This window comes from Streptopelia decaocto (genome assembly GCF_964273445.1).
Source record: "Streptopelia decaocto genome assembly, chromosome: 8".
Classification (NCBI taxonomy): domain Eukaryota; kingdom Metazoa; phylum Chordata; class Aves; order Columbiformes; family Columbidae; genus Streptopelia; species Streptopelia decaocto.
In genome coordinates, this window is record NC_138662.1 from 17,879,254 (window position 1) to 17,899,164 (window position 19,911).

The following is a 19,911-nucleotide window of genomic DNA, read 5'->3' on the forward strand; positions in this document are numbered from 1 at the left end:
TCTCAGAACTTTAAACACCCCGGCCCTGCGATTCCCAGCCCCTTCCCAGCCCTCGTGCCTCCACTTAACTTCTAGAGGGCCAAGGGACCGAATCCATCTTCAACAGAGGAAAACATGACGTGGGCTAACGGGGATCTTCCTGCAGTTGTCACTTTCTCCATCGTCACCTACAATAAGGAAAACAAGGACAGGCGTACGATTAGACACCCGAATAATATTTATCGGTAGTAGCCTACGAGTCATTGCTCACCTTGGCTGAGTTCCGGGAGGTACATTTGAATGATCTACGGGGGGCCGCTGCATGCTGCAAAGGTTCTAGAGACAAGACACTATTCTAGGAGAGGAGATTATATTAACAGCTATTAATACAGCAATACAAACCAAAAAACAACACTCCATCTTCATCGTGGTCAGGAATTATTGGAAAATGCAAAGCACCTGGAACTGAATCAACAAATGAAACATAATGACAAACAACCTTTCTACTACAGCTGCTACTGAACCTTAGCTGTGCCCAAAGCTCTTACCTCAAAGGGACACCTCCGCTTCTCCTAAGACGTCTGCCCACGTAGCTTCAACAGCTCAAAAGCTGCTGAGGAACAACAGAGAACCGGCACCGAAGCAGTCCCAGAGCTGAATGAGCTCACTACCTGGGGACTGGGGCTTAAATACCCTGAGCCCCGCCCACCCCTTCCCACAATCCCCTGGAAAGGGAGGGATCAATCACCCCAGGCCCCACCCACAACCCATATCAAATTACCTGGAATCTCACTTGAAGCAACAGCACCTGCACTTCATTACTGCTATTGCAACTACATTGAGGTCAAAAGGTCACTCGAGGTCAAAAGGTCACCAGAGGTACAAAGGTCACTCGAGGTCAAAAGGTCACTCGAGGTCAAAAGGTCACCAGAGGTCAAAAGGTCACTCGAGGTCAAAAGGTCACCAGACGTCAAAAGGTCACTCGAGGTCAAAAGGTCACCTGAGGTCAAAAGGTCACCCGAGGTCAAAAGGTCACTCGAGGTCAAAAGGTCACCCGAGGTCAAAAAGGTCACCAGAGGTCAAGAGGTCACCTGAGGTCAAAGGACACTCGAGGTCAAAAGGTCATCTGAGGTCAAAAGGTCACCAGAGGTCAAAAGGTCAGTCGAGGTCAAAAGGTCACTCGGGGTCAAAAGATCACCAGAGGTCAAAAGGTCACTCGAGGTCAAAAGGTCACCCGAGGTCAAAAGGTCACCCGAGGTCAAAAGGTCACCAGAGGTCAAAATGTCACCAATGGTCAAAAGGTCACCAGAGGTCAAAAGGTCACCAGAGGTCAAAAGGTCACTCGAGGTTAAAAGGTCACTAAAACAGCACGTTAAACCGTTTGTCAAACCCTAAAGTACTCTGAATAGTTTCCGAAGGATTGGACAAGTTAATATGACACATTCGCTCAGATTCTTCACAGCCGTGACCAAGTGTTAAAAGGAAAAGATATACGGGGAATCGGGTGGCGTGGGAAACGCAGCACCTGCGGAAGAAAAAGTAATAGTGAAACGTGTTCTGTGGCTGGCTGCACAAACAGGAAGATTTTTGGAAAAAGACACAGTGGGGCGTCTTTTACTACTGGCCCTGCGGAAGGGCTGTGTCCGATCGACGGACAGATTTTTTTCTCCTGGTACGTGGGAGGAGATCGGGACTGAACCGTGGGAAGTGGTCACGAGGGGGAGCCGCGAGGCGGGCGACCTCGCCGGACCCTGGCGGGGGGAGGTCAGTCGGCCAATGGACGATGCCTCGGGAGAGCCGGAAGCGTGTGCCGTCCCCTTGGAGCCGCCTGCCGTGAGCTGCCCCTGCTCTGAGAACTCTGAAAAATCGATACCCCTGGTATGTCCCGTATCACATTTGTAGTTCTGGAGCGGAGAGCAAGTTATACCCTCTGCGCCCATTGAGCCATTGCCTGCCTACGAAGATGAACGGCAGCAATCGGCAAGTTTTGACGAGCCAGGACGAGTTAATCCGGCTGACGTGCCTTTGCCGGAGGACCTGATGGAACGGCGGGATGGAGCGCCACAGATTCCCCCTGACTTCTGGGAGGAGAGCCGTGTGCAGAGCCTGAGGGACTTACTGAAACGGCAGGAGGGCCAGATGCAGCAAGTTTTTATATGCTATTAACCACGAAGTTTTACATTTACTGCCATCTAATGGTATCTTAGCTTTTAAAAGGCATCATATGCAATTAAGGACGGGTTAGAGGCAATTGGCAGGGAATGTGAAAAACGGGTAAAAACGGGAAGGGGAGGGGCGGAATTGGACCTCGCTCCTGAGGAGCTCCGTATTAAAAAGGAGCAAATACAAAAATGGGCTAGACAATGTGCAGAGGATGGATGTGCTCTGTGCTTCTGTAAGAGAAGCGGATGAATATTTGAGAGTGCGATATGGAAAAGGGCTGGAGACTGGGTCAGCAGATCTATTTACAAATATGCGTCGACTTACTGATCTGCAGGGAAAGACAAGGAAATTGTATAGGAATGATAGTAATGATAATTTGGGGGCTGCCCCTATGCGTCAGGGTAGAGAGAGACACTCCTCGAGATGACTCTCATAATGCAGGGCAACGCTGACAATGGGTAGTCAGGGGTGCGACGGTTGAAGGGATTATGTTACCTGGCGGTATTACAGCAATGCCACTGCACATCAATAACAGAGGACAAAGGCAGTGGTCGCCCTTTGATTGGAAAATGGTTAAGCGATTGCAAACAGCAATTATGCAATATGGTATGGATAATAGGCACGTGATGCAGCTAATGGATTCATTTTTCAAGGGGCGAGTACTCACTCCAACCGATATTAAGGCATTGATAGAGTTATTGCTTCCCCCAATGGGGCATTTGCTGTTCTTGGACAAGTGGCAGGGGAAGGTGGAATTGGCAGTATTAGAAAACGTTCATTTACCAGCTGATGATCCATTACGATTAGCTAGCATGGATCGATTACCGGGTCGTGGCGATATGCGGATGGTGCCGCTCGGGCGGCGCTTCCTCCGAGGATTTTGTGGCGGGGGCTTGCTGTGGCGGCAGTGAAAGAATTACCAAATATAGGTAACCCTGTGCCACCCTATTCTACAATAAAGCAGGATCCTGGGGAGCCATATATGAAGTTTGTGGACCGTTTAAAAGAAGCTATAGATGCTTCTCCTAACCTGACTCCAGAGGCAAAAGCTGCTGTGGGGAAAGATTTGGCCACGACGAATGCAAACACCCAATACTGACAGATATTAGCCAGCTTGGGAAAAACAGCTTCTCGGGCAGAGATGGTGGAAGCTTGTATACGGGTACCGATTATGCAAAGGGAGGTAGAAAAGGCAAAAATACAGGCTCGAGCCCACGCTGAGACTTTGGCTGCAGCGTTTTTAGCCTGCAACGAAAGGCCGAAGCCCTTCTTGTCGTGGCCTAGCGTGTTTTACTTGCGTACAGACGGGACACCTTAAAAGAAACTGCCCTCGATACGCTTAGCGGCATTACAAAAATGGCATCACTGCCCAATGAGTCCGGTAGCAGATTCGCTTTCGCGGCAAGTTTCCAATGCCTTGTTGTTTGAAGCATTGTTACATTTGTGGAACGTGTTAGATTATAGGACAGTGCCAGTATTTATAATGCATATAAAAAGCCACTCTAACCTACCAGGTGTTCAAGTTGAGGGAAACAACATTATAGACCAACTTGAGGCAGTGACAGATGTATCTCCTTACGAACAAGCCAGACAGGCTCACGTGTACTTCCATCTATCCTCAGCATCGCTCCGAAAGCAGTTTGCGCTTACCGAGGAACAAGCTCGATCTGTTGTTGCGGCTTGTCCCGATTGTGCCCGCGTAATGCCTTTGCGACAAAAAGGAGTAAATCCTCAGGGCTCTGCAGCATGAGAGAATATGCAAAGGCGGTTCAGCCAAAAATCAAGACAAGAGGGAAAGAGACCAAATGGCAAAGTGACAGATCGCTGCTGTGGGAGAGCTGTTCTCAATAGGCTTTAGTTTAACGTAGACATTGAACCGCCTTCCTGGCCAAGAATCCTCCTGTGTTTAATACAGGCTATGGAAATGGAGCTGAACAAAGGAACACTTTGATCGTATGTTTTTACATAATACTATGTTATAAATGGCATTTCATTCCTTAGTGCAGCTCCAGCTCAGTGTTAAACTAATGCAAAGACGTTATAGCTCCTAAATCACATATATACATAAAATTACCCACAGTCTGAAGGGCACAGAAAAAACAAAGCCCAGAAGGCAGTACGAAATGAATGCCCATGATTAAAATAGTAGCGGAATAAATGCAAATATTGTTTATAGGGAAAACTGTTGAAGGATATGATTGCTATAATGAATTCAAGTCAAGCTCTAATGTCTTAAAGTACTTTGTCTACTCTTTTGAGTTATTTCAGCTCCAAGGAAATCACACCCTACTCTGAACAACTTCCACATACTGATTCACGTGAGGTCTTAAATATGAAACTTCTCTGGCTTAAGTCAGCCAGGCTGGAGGACTGGCTTGGAACCGCTGCTACAGACTTGCTTTGTGACCTCACATAAGACATTTTGCATTTTAGTTTTTTTCTTTCCACAGAATGTGGATAGTGCTATTAAATATTCTGAGGCTTAATTAATAAAGAATTGTAATGTACGACGATTCTAGACTGAGAGTGGCTAAGAAAGCATGAACACACAACCCAGAACATCCTAAAATGCTTCACTGCACTCCCCAGCAAGCTTCAAAACACTGGGAGTTGCTGGGGGAGTTTCTCATGCTTTTATGTTCCAGCTGATCCTTCCTCCCCCAGCTGCCTTAAACAATTAGAAAGAGAGGCACAATATAACACAGATACAACAGCAGTTTGAGCACAGAGCTCCTGGGTCGGCATGAACTAGTGATTCCTTTGCAGCCTTTAGCAGCTCTGCCAATCTGAATCTTCCAATTTCCTTTTATCCAAAGTGTAATGGCAGCATTTGGACCCCCATCTTCCAAGGGCATTATAGTGGTTTCTAAGTTATGACCTTCCAAAGATATAAAACACATGCCAGGGTTTTTTGTTGTTGTTTTGTGGTTTTTTTTGGTTGTTTTTTTTAGATTTCCTTCAAACAGCAGAACCACTCATTTAGTCTGTCCTTTGTCGGAACTAAGAAACTATAGTACTAAATTCTTTCTTGCTATGAAATTTAAATATGGATTAGTTAAAGAATTTCTGGTCAAAAGGGATTGTTTTTCCAATAGATTTCATAAAATACTTCTAAATGCATTACCTGCTTTAAAAAGCAGTTTTTCTACGCTGGAAACCAATTCTACCATGCCTCACAAAACAAAATTGCTAATTACAACTGAAATCTTAGATGTTTATTCCAACATAAAGCTAAGCTGTTTTCAGTCCAAACTTACCATTCGCTCAAGTGCACAAAAGTTACATCGTTTGAACAAAGCTTTCCCAGACTGATGGTAGGAAGCTGAATGAGGCCCTTTATTTCCTGTGCTGTAACAACCAGGCTGCCCTAATTAAACAGCTTACACATGACAGCTAAGTCACTTCCATCAGCACAGTATTAGGCATATTCCAGCCAGTAATTTCAGGTATCAAGACTTCTACTTCAGTGAAGTGTTTATTCTTAGTCTAACTATCGCTATTGGTTTCTGCAATGCCTCTCTCTGCTCTAATTTGCTTCACAGAATTATGAGCCATATACTGACGTCAGGAATGCAGAAGCCATTATGACCATGTGAACTACTCTGCACCACCGTTCACTAGATAATATTCTGCACCTCCCAAAGGCAGGAGATTAGGTAGGTAACAAATGTCCTAAAATCTTTCTGTATTTAGGAGCAGAGGGTCTGCCATTTCAATACTGTTTGTACAGATATCACTGAACTTGTACCTCCAAACCAGAAGTTAGCTGGGGAGCAACAGGGTAGGGTTCCTCCTTTGAAAGAAAGCCATTAATATACTCCAGAGTTCAGGTGTAACTGGCAAAGAGTTAAAATGAAATACATACTAAAGTAAGTAATGGGAAAAAAAAAAAAAAAAGTCACATAATTTTAATAAAGAGGGGGAAAAAAAAGAACAGGGCAAAAGTACAGCCATGATGTCAAATAGCTTAGCTCTCCAGGAGACTTATTTTTATCTACTTACAGGAACTTATTTTTCCCAGATGTGGGAAAAAATATTCTGGCCAAGAAGATAATTCCATTTAATTATTTAAATCACAATTCTTGCCTTATCGTTTTGCTCAGTTCAAGTCACTTGTCTGTAGTAAGACAGCATATCATCTAAACTTTGGTAAAGCGGTTCCTGATTTTGAGCGTCGCTGCTGTCAGTCTGCGCTGAAGGTGTCGCATCTTGAGCGCTGCAGCTGCAGGCCTGCATCCCTGGCGGCACATCTTGAGCGCTGCAACCGCAGGCCTGCGCTGACGGCGGCGCATCTTGGGTGCTGCAGCTGCAGGCCTGCATCCCTGGCGGCATGTCTTGGGCGCCACAGTTGCAGCCCTCCATCCCCGGTGGGACATCCTGGGTGCTGCAGCTGCAGCTCTCCATCCCCGGTGGGACATCTTGGGTGCTGCAGCTGCAGCCCTCCATCCCTGGTGGCACATCTCGGGTGCTGCAGCCGCATGCCTGCATAGCTGGCGGCACATCTTGGGTGCCGTAGCCATAGCCCTGCATTGGATATGCCATATCATGAGTGCTGTAGCCATAAGCATGCATTGGTGGCATCATGCCTTGAGCGCCGTAGCCGTAAGCCTGCATTGGAAATGGCATTTCATGAGTGCCATAGCCATAAGCCTGCACTGATGACAGCACACCTCGAGTGCCATAGCCGTACGCCTGCATCGACGGCGGTGCACCTTGAACACCATAGCCATAAGCCTGTGCTGACGGCATTGTATCGTCATCCTCGCTGCTGTCATCCTCCTCTGATGATGGCGCTTGAGTGTCACTGCCACGGGCCCCGGTTGACACCGGCTCATTTTGAACGTTGCTGTTGTAAGCCCGCGCTGATGGCGGCACGTTTTCAGTGCTGCTGCCATTGACCTGCGCTGATGGCGTCTGTTGGTTTTGTGTTGTCTCTGTTTCCAGTTTTTCAGAGGAACTTTCAGGACTGCTTGAATTCCGACTTCTGTAATTATCATCTTTCTTTTGTCCCAGAAAGTAATCAGAAGGTGGCGCAAATTCTGGATCTCGTTCATCTCTGAGTTCTTCCTGTTTCTTTGACCATTGCCCAAACATCAGTTCTGTTAGAAACAGGGAAAAAGGTAGATTGAATATAGAATTCAAGGTCTGAAGATCAGTCAGAAAGGAGGGAAAACAAATTAGCAAGCAGAGAAGATGCAGCTGTGAGAAGCCATTTGAAGTTCCTTTTCCATCTAGGACGAGATTGCTAGCTAAGCTGACAGTCCACTTTCCTGACAGAGCAGGAATGAAAGCATGGAGCATTAAAGATAACCACCATCCTCTATATAACTCATCCTAGTCACTTTAAGATCCTTTAACAATGTGGTCATTGGTTATGAAAAACAACTAATTAGTTAGGGGTGAATCAAAATACAAACCAAGCAAAGCATTAATAGCTTAGTTATTAGAAGATGGAGATGATGAGATGATCTCTAGTGGCAAAAAACCAGTAACTTCTTCTTGTCATCATGTAGCACAAACTACAGAAACACATCAAGAAAGACAGTAAGTCTTATGAACAGAATGAAATTTTTCATTCTGTCAAGCTCTCTGGATCATCCAGAAATGGAATAACTCATATAGAAGAAAAAATTATGGGGACATTATAGCAGCTACTGGCACTAAGGCAAACCTTGCCAATCACTGCACTGCACACTAGATAGTCATCAGTACAAAGGGAGAGTATTTCATTGCTTCTCATTTGTACCATACTTTGTCACAAAATAGAAATGAAGTAGCATTGTGCACACGCTTCCAATAAATGTTTCTGAATCTACATTTCCTTACCTTTGCCTTTATCCCACTCTCGGACATAAGGCACGCCAGGCTTTGTATCTCTTCTCTCCTGAATAACAACCTCAACCTTTCTACTTGCTGCAGTAACTTTCGGAGCTTCTGGTTCCTCAGTAACACCTTTCAGCTCTATGTTACAGAAAGAGAGAGTAGTTTTTGTTAGTAACGGGATAAAATCTATATGAACTTCATAGGAGGAATAGGAACCAAGAGTTATTTGCATTTATAGAGCTCATACTAGTTATCTAATTTCATTCTAATAATGAAATGCATCTGAGTTGGGAGGTGATTTTTTTTTTTTTAATTATTGCATATTAGTTCAGAAAAGATAATGGGTAACCCAGATAACAATCAGGAAACCTATCTGCCAAGAGACACTTCATTATCTTTGTAGTTGTACCAGAAAGGCTGCTGAAAATCTATTGCATAATAAACCAAAAAGGAATGTGTTGAGTGTTATACTGAAATTAGAAAATCAAGTAAAAATAAGAACATTAGCGTGTTATCTCCATTTCATTAACTGGAGAAAACAATTTGCATTCTGAACAACAGTAACAGCAGTGGCACATTACTGTTATTTCCAGAACTCTTCACAGTTAATTGCTTGCATAGAATTATGCCATAATGAAATAATAGCCACATTTTACAGGGGGAGACAGTACGAGTGACAGGCAGTGTCATATGGGAGACAGTGCAGAGATGGGATAAGAACTCAAATTCATAATCCTAAATCCTAAAGTCAGCTGGATGTCCAATTTTCAGACAGCACTGAAACTCTATGAGTCTATATTATATGATATCAAAATTAACTTGTTATTACCTCTATTCTACTTCATCTTAAAAACCAAAAAAACAGTAACATTTCAGCCACTCTAACCTCAACCCGCATAATTAACACACATAATTCCTGCTCTCAGGTGTGAATGAAAAAAAGCCTACGATTTACATACCACATTTCTACCTGCCTTATTAAGCTACTTCTGGCATGATTTTACATCTATACACAATCATATGAACTCTCACTATCTTAACAGTCATACTAATTGTATATATAGGATACATAATACCAATATATTGAATGTCCAACCCTAAATCAATTAGAGTATATGTGTCCATCAATCAAGTACAAGATTAAATAGCAAGCACTTAACTTAAAAAGGCAGCAGATCATACCTGCATTCTCCAGTTTTTCTGCCTCTTCTTCTAATCCAGCTTCCCTTAACTTCTTAATCTTCCGTGCTCGAAGTTTAGACAGCCTTGCATCTAGAGCTGCCTTCCTTTTTTCTTTCAACTGTTCACGTTTAGTTCTCTGATCAAGTGTCTTAACAGCAAAGGAAAACATGAATTAATCTTCATTATTATAATAATGTTCCTTCACTAAACAACTAAAAGCAATCCATATCAAGTACTATGTTTCAACACAGAAAAAGAGGCACAATTATTTTCAGAGTCAGCCACAGGCATCTCCTAGTATAAGACAGATACAATCAACCGAAGACAGTGACCACTGAAACTAGGATGTTTACTCTTTAAACTCTTACCTGCTCTCTTAGCATATCCAGTGTTGCCCGTTGTTTATCCCTAAGTTCTTTGTCACGAGAAAAGGCAAAGTAACCAACGCCAAGCTGTCTGGCCTCTGAAAAGAAAAAGTTACACTCAATTTAAAATTGACAGTAACTACAAGGACCATACACCCTGCTTTCACGCACTGAATTACTCCCAACAATGCACAACGCATTAGTTTCAGATGGCTAAAAAGCGCTTGTTTTAGATGATGTATGTAGATTCCTGAAGAACACAGGAGGGGGATAATGAAATTTGAAAAACAGATTTGAAAAAAATACAATTTGAGGAAAAATAAATCTAGATTTATATACTGGCAATTTGAATGGTTATTACACGTGGCTTAACACACACCTACACTTTGCCATATAGGTACAAGAAGTAATTTTCCTTTGCTTCCTCTAAAACTAATCTCCTTGGTGATATCAAGAGAAGTGGTATAAAGTATGGAAGTATACCGTTTTCTCGAATGTCCTCATAATGTATGGGTCCTATGGGTTTTCTGAGGGCTTCTTCTTCTTCTTTTTCCCACTGCTGTCTCTGAAGTTCTCTTCTCATGTCTTCAGATAACAGAGTAGTCCCATCAGGGCCTTGCCTAATTAAAAAAAGAACAAACAAGGTTAGGGATTACAGAGCAGAACTTGCTAGTTTTATGGTATTGAACAGCAAAAGTATGACTGGGTCTGACCCACTATTGCAGTTTTTACATAACACAGATCATTGTAGGCACCATTTAACGATGCAGCATTGATGACTATCATACATGGTGAAGACAGAAATACAAAATTACCTCTGAAACAACGTACTAATAGAACATGTTGTTGAAAGACTTAAACAGAGTCATATTCTTTCTCACAGGCTTTATGAAATCATTATCAAATCACAGAATGGGAGACGAAATAATCACTTTTATTAGCATCTGTTGGGATTCTAGCAATCACATATAGAAACATTTCAGATTTAACGTAAGAAAACGAAAAGTATTTGAAATAGCAAAAAACTAGCCATTAATTTACCCTGGAAGTCCATGCCAAGTGTTAACACCCCATACGGGAAATATTTTTGTTTTCCCAAGAGAAGCAGCAGGATATTTTTCTTTTATTGTCTACCAAAAGCTGGTTTTGCTGACCATCATCTGTATCAATGCAGAGACTGCAATTTCAAAGCACTCGTGTCCACTTTATGTTTAAAATATAGAGAACACGCTAATGAGTTGTTAGTGTGAATGAATTTTCACTTCAGCAACAGTAAGGGCTCAGCTGAGGTCACTTTGTTATTTTCTGGAAACAATTCTGCCATAATAATTTTAACAGAAGAGCTCTTAAACAGCTGTTTAACAGAAAAGCAAAACCAAACAAATGGAGATCTAACATATTCACTTTGAGTATCATGATGAATTTGGAATGACTAAAGGACTATCATCGCTTTCCAGGTTAAACAGAACCAGGAATCACTTCTCTGGGATTTTCTGGAAGTTACAATAAAATACAATTTTCATATAGGTACCACAGTTTTAAAAGATGCATCAAGTATCTGAGAGACTGCTATGCCAATTTATTAGAACTTCTCTGTGCAAACTATGCTCCTTAAGTGATGTTTTAGATTTAGTCAACATTTACATCAAAAAGCGTCCCGTAGTAGTTTATTAGAAATTTCATTGGGGCTTTTATTTGATATTCATGGTCTCCATTTTGTTGCAATTTAAAACCAATACACCAGTCTCTTATTTCAAATTGCCAGCTGCCAAGGTGGAATAAAATAGAAGCCTCGGAATACCACAGGAATTTATAATAGAAAGATTTCATAAAATCACAGTAATGCACAATTTCTCTGTAGCTACTCTATTTTTTAAGACAAAACGATGTAACCAGCAGAAGTTTGTCTAAAGCAAATCTATAGAAAGAAGTAGCATCAACAATTCCGGATTGAGAATGGGGTAACAAAGCAAAACCTCTCTTCCTTCTCATTAAAAACATATATTGTACATACTGCAAGGAGCATGCACTTCCATTAGAGAAACTACACCTTTTCCCTTGAAGTTCCTGGTCCATTTTAAGCAGACTTGGCAAATCCTTCTTCATACAGCGTCTAGATCGGCCCAAGAAATCAACATAATCAACCCTGTAATGAAAGCAAAGGAAATCTGATGCAGAACTTATAATTGCAGATTTAGAGAACTCTTAACCAGAGGACAGAAGCAGTGACACTTTCCATTCATCCCCTCTCAGTCTCTCCGTTTGTGACAGTTTATTCTACCTTTCAATTAACAGAGGTTACAATCTGAACAGGGCACACACAGTTTTATCACAGACATTTACTCAATCTCACTTCGTGCCGGCTGTTTGCCTTGACAATCCAATGCAGTAAAAATATCTTCAAAATTTACAATGTCATGCAGTTTTCACACTAAAATGAAACTGAGCCTAGTACTTGCTTCCCATGGTGAAAATAATGATGCAGCATTGACTTCTTGTGGATATGAATTGGTACAATATACTTCAATTATCAGTCTAAAACTCATTTAGAATAGGCTGATAGCGTTCACTCAGCTGGCATAACAAAGGCTGACTAAAATGCAAGCAAAATGTTCCTTTGAAGCACATATTGTGCTTCTTATTCAACTCTTTGTAGTACTGAATGCTTAATTTACAGTTGTCAAAAAGCCGGTAAGAGCTATACTATTGTCCTGTAATGCTAGAAAGTTCCTCAGCATCCAGCCGCCTCAATTATCCCATTCTAAAGAATTAATATTACATCTGAAAAAGTATGACTGGCAAGCTAGTTGCCAAACCCCAAACTTTTAAAGAACTGTGCTTTTAGTAAGGTCTTTTACATAATTTCTAGGGATATCTAGAACTCAGTACATGCTCAATACTTATTTTTTTTTAAATAAAGTAAGATCAGTAGGAAAAAAGTCTACATTCTCTATAGTCAAGATCTAACTATGGCTGCTGAATAATTAGCATTAATTATGCTAGCACCCAAATATCCTCATTAGGATATGGCCTCACTGAGATAGACAATATATTAATACTAATACGTGTCACAGAAGTGAGACATAAGCAATGACAGAAAAGCACCATGTGAATGGTAAAATATGTCAGTGTAAATTTCTGACACTTTACACTGATGAAAGCACCACGCAGTCGGAGCCCATCGCCCAGCAGTACCAACCATTCTTCGTCTGGGTCCTCGGGTGGTGGTATTTCCATTTCAGGTTGAGTTTCCTCATCATCTGTCTCTTTTTCTGAAGTCTTTCTAGCAGCTTCGCTCTGATGCAGCTCCTGTACTTCGTGCTGTTTGTCTATGATCTTCTGAGTGAAATCCACTAGATATAAATCCTCAGTTTCTTCATCTAAGGCAGAAAATCGATTCTTAGAGAACAGCCATGAAAAGAACAGAACTGAGCACAAAATCCATACAAAATAGCCACAATTGGCTTTTCAGCTGCCAGCAATGCCCTTGGCCACACTATTGGGGAATACTTAAATCTCATCCAGTACCCAACAAACTCCACAGTGATAAGCTCTATTTCTGCATAGAAGTTTGAGGGTATTTTAAAGCAATCGTTTGTGTACAATACAGAAAAGGTGGTAATCTTTGCACTAAAATATTCTCTGCTCATTAACTATTTCAGAAGTATAGTGTTTGTTATGTAACTTTTCTGATGCTTGACATTCGGTGTGTTGGCAGTAGTTAAGCAATCACTACTGTACTTCTTAAACCAGTAAAGTGGTGAAGTCATATAGACAGAAAAAAATATGGTAAAGAAAATAGAGATTAATCGCAAGAAGATTTAATAATTACTTCTTGCAAGGGACTGAATGAGAGAAGAAAGGGACAGATTAGAATTCTCCAACCCTAGCAGCTGCACGACTGGCATTCACATATGGACCAGCCAGACTCCTCTCGTTCTCCTCTTCATAAAGGTCCAAGAATTAGAATGCAGGACGGAATATCAGCAACGCAATCCAAAGACTGCATATTGGAGAATAAATTGATTTTGTTTCTCTAAGATTCTTTATTGAAAAACTAGAATATATTCCACCCACTTAATGAATGAGTGGAACAAGGCCATAGTGCTTTACTAGAACAGGCTGTCCTTCAGAAAGTAATTTTATTTCCTCTAGTACCTATATGTTGCCTCCCTTTCAAAGAGGAATAATCTATGTAAGACACTTTGCATAATAACTCCCCCCCAAAATTTCTAATGTAAGAAAAGCAGTGAATTCATACTGTAGCTGCTGTAAATCACCTGTAAATCACAAAAATACCAACTTTTAGCGTGAACTTTACAAACAAATTACATATATGTATTTATATGCATACATATATATATATATATATCAAAAAGTCATTTTAGACCAGTTTTGTTCACCTGGGAAGTCGCCTTTTGTCATTTTCTCATACAGCTTTGCTTTCTCTTCCAGTTTCTTCCTGAAAAATAAAAAAACCCAACATTGCAATCCCACCAATTCCAAACACAGTTCAAAATGACCAATTTAGCCTTAGATAAAGGGAACAGGAAAGTACCAAAGGTGCCTGAAATGTTTACTAGAAGCTGACTTATGCCTGTTTTTTGTTTTGAAGCTTAACTGACTTTTCTGAAGATACAGAGATACCCAGTTCCAGAGTTGATCCTGAAAATAATTTTAGTGTAGTCACAGAATTAATCTTAAGTGTAATTTGTCAAGTAGGCAGGAAGATGATGTTACAAGTATTCCAGCTCTATCTAACTACTACAGTCTGTCAGATAAATACTGGGAACTAGGCCGTTATTTGCAAGTATGAGATACTGAAATACTGTTTCACAGGGAAAAAAAAAAAATGAAAGATATAACATGGAGTTACACTTATTCTTAAAAAATGAAGAGAAAATCTGAAAACCTTAACTAATTTCTGGAATGGTAGAAGACAATTTTGAAGAACTAGAAACTGCTTATAGAAAAATAGAAAAAGACGTATAAATTGCATTTTCAACATGTCTTATTGTACAACTAACCCAATTAGAAGATGAGTCAAATCTTGCAGAAAAATGAGCCGTTTTCTGTCAAGTCCAAGAAACACTTTGCCATAGAATTATAATGTATTGCTGGCTTTTAATTCTAAAGATGACTTTCAGAAATCAGCAACCTGACATACTTCAACAACTACGATAAGGTGAGGACGGGCATTCCTCGAGTGTGAGGCTGCAGGGATGCGGTTTGTACGTTACTGGTAAAGACCATGGAATTGTTGCTGGTCTTACAGTTTGGTCTAATGAGAACTGCTCATCCAAAACATCCATACCTTGCTTTACGTGCTTTTCTAAACATGGAAATACAAGGTCTACAAAGCAGTCCTTGCTTACAGACCCAAAGAGTTACCTTGATTTATCTAATATATCATCCTCTTCTGTCTTCTGCTCAACATCCTTCTCAGCTCGATTGGCAACTCCTGTGTTTTGTTTGTTCCAGATGCTTGGTTTCTGTGGAGCACAATTTTATAACAACAAATAAAGAAACCAATAGAAATACTGAAATGGTAATGATTAAACAACATTTCATCTCCATATTTCATCCTCCGTCCTTCAGAGAAGCACACAAAATCTCAGAGAAAAACAAGAAACATCTTTTCCTATCGTTACAAAAGCTGTTGCTTCCTGGGAAACAGAGATTAAGTGGCAATTTAGATGGGCAGAAAGATAAGTTTTCTGCTGTGCACAAGAATCCCACCTGGAAATTAAATTTAAAGAACATTCTCATCAGAAGATTTCACATTTGAATAGCGACACAGCTCTGAATATTTATTTACTTAGGTCTGAATAGGAACTTTCTTACTTTAAGGATAAAGAATGACAAAAACATTAATGGAAAAATAGTTCTACCTTATTAGAAGTTTTGGGCTTTGCAAAGATGCCAGCATCTTTCAACAGCTTTTCTTTCTTGAATTCTTCTTGCTTTCGGAAGAGTTCTGCTTTGAGATCTACCAACTGCATCAGCAGCAAAAGAAGCAAATAAATAACCAAGACATGTCACACAGATATTCATCAGTTACTGTAATAAAGTAATAACTGTATTTCTAGTAAAACAGTCTGGATTTGCAGTTATATGAGCATTTCATTGCATTTTTATGTGGAACTTGGAAGCACTGATCCAACCACAAAGTTCACTCTTAAGTTTACAGCAAACAATATACAAAAACCACAGAATACAAATAATTATTAAGGATTTAAATCTATCTATTTATCTATCTTTGATCCTTTGAATCATAATGGGATTAAGAGAGACATAATTCCATATGGATTTTACCAGCCCCCTGATGGCAAGCAAATAAAGAGGGACTAATGACATAACATTACTGAATTTGAAAAGGAAACTTCTAACCATTAGGTAATTATTAAAATCCTGTCTCAGAATATAACTGATAAAAGTTTGCTTTCATAAAGTACATATACTTTACCATGGTTTTGCATACTGTTTATCTAGTTTCAGATTGTTTTTTAATAACTATATAAGCAGCACTGCCATCTTTAACCAACACCCATCTCATCTTTTATTAGGAAACAACAGCAGCAGCCAGGATGTTGCCTTGAAATTACATTAAAAAAACAAGTCTGTTAGAGGATATCACATCACTGCAGGTCCTATGGAAGACAAATTTCACCCAGGTACATTAAATCAGGAAAGTGGACTCTGGTATTAATATCTGTCCCAACCACTAAAGCATTTGCTTTTCAAGTCCCTGTAGCAATGACATGTAGTGTTGCAAATTAACACCTTTTAAATTTTTTTTCTGAATGCCTTGAAGTGATCACCTAAAACTTCAATTTTAAATGTTTCATATACAACAACCCACAGTTTATATTAACTGTTTATTTGGAAAAACAAAGTGTTTGGCAGCAACATCTTTCTAAGGGGCTACTGGAGCGTGCACATGAGCAGCACCTCACTGGCCCTTTGCCAAGGCCCTTTGCCTCCTGTTCCTTACAAAAACCCAGGAAATAAACTGGGATTTCACTCTCACAGCCCTATTTTACCATCACAGCAGAAATGGGAACGGACTCTGCCCTGGCGCACTCAGACTACGAGCACAGCGTCACCCTTTACATCCGCATTGGCTTGAGCGGGCACTGCAGTGGGGGAGCCACAAAGCAGCCCCCGATGTGCTGATATCCCTGGAGACATCCCAGGCTGGACGGGGCTCTGAGCACCCTGGTCTGGGTGCAGATGACCCTGCTCATGGCAGCGGTTGGACTGGGTGAGCCGGGAAGGTCCTTCCAACCCAGGCTGCCCTGTGGTTCCATGGGAGCGGCCCAGCCGCACGGCCTGCGCCGGCCCCGCTAACAGGGCACGACTGGCCCCCTCACACCCGAACGACAGACCCTCCCGGGGATGGGCTTCTTGTCCTTCGTCGCGGCCGTGGCCACGTTCGCTCACTCACCGAGGAGGCGGCCACATCCAGCGGCTTCTTCCTCCGGTCCATGGCGGCCTCCGCTCCCCCGGCTAACCCGCCTTCTTCCCCGCTTTGCGGCTTTACCGTAAAGCGCAGCGCTATTGCGACGGCGCGGCTGAGGGCAGGCGGGCCCTCCCCGCCGCCATGTTTGGGAGGTCAGGGGCGGGCGGAGAAGGGAGCGGGTGCTGGGGTGCGGAGCGAAGGTGCGCGGTCCCCGGCACCCCCAGTTGTCCCGGCCTCGGTCAGCCTGGAGCTGCGGCCGCAGGGCAGGCTGCGGGCGGCTCAGTGCTGGGGAGACGAGACCTGAAATGCCCCTAGGAGCTGGAGACAGGCACGTCCTCCAGCGCTAGGCTGGGTTTAGCCCTGTGACTGCTGCCTGGTTTAAGCCGAGCACTTCGGCTGAAGTGCGGTGGCCGTCCTGCTGGCCTTGGCCCTCTGCCCGCACGGGTCGGTGCTGAGGGAGCTTGGGGTTGGTGAGCCACAGCTTGGCAGGATTGACAAGCGTGGTCCATAATACCCAAATACAAACCCACCTACATGATCCCCAAATACAAACCCACCTACATGACACCCAAATACAAACCCACCTACATGACACCCAAATACAAACCCACCTACATGACACCCAAATACAAACCCACCTACATGACACCCAAATACAAACCCACCTACATGACACCCAAATACAAACCCACCTACATGACACCCAAATACAAACCCACCTACATGATCCCCAAATACAAACCCACCTACGTGACACCCAAATACAAACCCACCTACATGACACCCAAATACAAACCCACCTACATGATCCCCAAATACAAACCCACCTACGTGACACCCAAATACAAACCCACCTATGTGTGGCAGAGCCAGCCCTTCAACCTCAGAGATGAGCACAAGTCACTCTCCAGGAGCAAGATTGAGTGCTTTACTGGGTGGCTCATTGCATTGTTATCATCCCCACAAATAAAAAGGACTGTCTGATAGGTTTTAATTCAAAGCGATTCTGAAGATCATAATTATCTGGAGCTGCAAGAGGAATCTGCCTTTCGCTTGTCTTTAATAAAGTGGAAAAATATAAGGTGCTCTGATGTTGTTGCTTGGCAATATGACAGCTGATAGAAGTGTCAGATACAGTTCTTTTGATTTTTAAATGTATTGCTTTTGTGTTCGGGAAGCTGGATCAGGCCCATATTTAAATAGTTTATGGACACAGAGTTGCAAATCTGACAGAGATCCTCAGTTGTTAAGTAAACTACACCTGTATTCCAGGGAGTGTGAAGTGTTCAATTCCAAAAGAAGCACTTTGTGGCCCTAGTGAAGCTGTCTTGCTTTTGGAAGAAGGGAAAATGGTGGGAGACAACAGATACAGAAAAGTGCAGCTCATATAGAGCCATAAGGTTTACTATTTTAATCTTCAATGGAAGAAGATAAACGAGCATTACTGAAAAATAGGACAAAGGGAGGAAAACATCTGTGTTGTTCTAATTAAACCTCACTTCAACAAATCATGCATTGATGCCTGTTCAGACCTCACCTAGCGACAATACTGAGAAATCAGCCCAAACAGTGTGTGTGAGGCCACAAACGACTATGCCACAAGCAAAACTGTTTGCAAACTAATTCTTGTAACACGCGAGATCCAGAAGTGTTTCTTTCATCCACAGCAAAGGTTACATCTCTTCCTGAGATAAAGTCTCAGCACATATATTTTTTGCTTACTTCTGTACATTTTCCTAAAGGCTGTATGTTTCTGTATTTTAGCACTGCATTTACAGAAGTGTTGAATTGCTGCAGCAAAGCAACAACAAAAATCTGAGAACCATTTGGTCAAAAGTCTAGCTGGACACCATGGATTTTTTTTTTTCAGGAAGACTAAAAATTAAATATGTTTGGGTATGTAATTAGCAGATGTGCAGGTTAGGAATAAAATTGTAATTCTTTGATAAATGTTTGACTTTTTTTCCCGCTATCCTAGGCAGAAAAATCAAAACTAGAAGTGGTGCATACGAACAGTGTTTGTAACCCCTTTCTGGCACACATGTGGCTCTCTGTTTTTTTCCCTCTTGGGTTACAAGCTGCAATACCAGACTGCTTTTGTGCTAGTTTATTTTTGCTTGCAAACTCCAAAGTGGGGACAAATCTGATTGTGACTTAATGCGAAATTGAAATGAGATCTAAAATAGCCTTGTCCTGTTCTATGGGAACTTCTATTTTATGTGCAGTTTTATAATGAACTTGAAATCATGTTTTGTGTCAACAATATTGCTCTCCTCTTTTTGCAAGTGTTCTGAGAGAGGGAGCGCTGTTATGTGCTACTTGTGTAGAAATTGTAGTTCCTCTCAAATACAGCTAGAAAGTAGGAATTCCCTAAAAGCATCCAACAACTTAGATCAGAAATAGGCTCAATGCCATCTTACAACAGAATCTGTAGGAGGGACATAGTTATCGCAACTGAAATTAGCTTAGAAAACGGATACTAATAGCCATGATATTTTTTAGGATTCATTTTAGCAAGCCTTGATGAAAATGGGCATAATGACCATCCCTCCTTTGGGGAGCTTGTGTGCATGTTCTTAAGCCTGACAGTCATAAGAAAAAACTGCGTACCAGTTCCAAAGATGAGAGGTTTCTCACTATTTTCCAGTACCAAGGGATATAAATACATTTTCTAAACTGGAGATGTAAGAAGCAAGCAAGTTCCAAAGAAAACTGCCTTATTGATTACATCAGAGGGCAGCTGTGGATATTTTCATGCCCTGAACAAGAACTCGAAGCTGTTGGACTACATTGTGTTGTGAATATATTGTTGTCTGTGGTTTCTGTGCAGCTGGCATAAAAGACAAACATGCCCTTTAAGAAATTGCTCAACTCCTTGAGATTTACCCATTCATCTGTCCACCCTTCTCTCACCATCTGTTTCTTTTGCTGTGGACA

The 19,911-nt window shown here is 41.7% G+C and overlaps 1 protein-coding gene across 1 annotated transcript; it reads right to left on the reverse strand.

Annotated features, from left to right (window-relative positions):
• Window positions 1-5,456: 5,456 nt before the first annotated feature.
• CCDC174 (coiled-coil domain containing 174) lies at window positions 5,457-17,050 on the reverse strand. Its single transcript, XM_082060241.1, has 11 exons — window positions 16,960-17,050; window positions 15,404-15,508; window positions 14,904-15,004; window positions 13,916-13,974; window positions 12,712-12,892; window positions 11,563-11,658; window positions 9,996-10,132; window positions 9,516-9,610; window positions 9,148-9,295; window positions 7,969-8,103; window positions 5,457-7,241 (listed from the first exon to the last, which is right to left on the reverse strand). The coding sequence occupies exons 1-11, from the start codon at window positions 16,999-17,001 to the stop codon at window positions 6,247-6,249; spliced, it is 2,094 nt and encodes a 697-aa protein (XP_081916367.1). The 5' UTR covers window positions 17,002-17,050; the 3' UTR covers window positions 5,457-6,246.
• Window positions 17,051-19,911: the final 2,861 nt, after the last annotated feature.

Excerpts from the sequence above, each read along its gene's own strand:
- CCDC174 (XM_082060241.1), bottom strand. The coding sequence starts at position 17,001 with ATGGACCGGAGGAAGAAGCCGCTGGATGTGGCCGCCTCCTCG. Across the intron at positions 15,509-16,959 it reads TGGATGTGGCCGCCTCCTCG|TTGGTAGATCTCAAAGCAGA; the intron begins GTGAGTGAGCGA and ends CTGCTGATGCAG. Across the intron at positions 8,104-9,147 it reads AGAAAAACTGGAGAATGCAG|AGCTGAAAGGTGTTACTGAG; the intron begins GTATGATCTGCT and ends TCTGTAACATAG.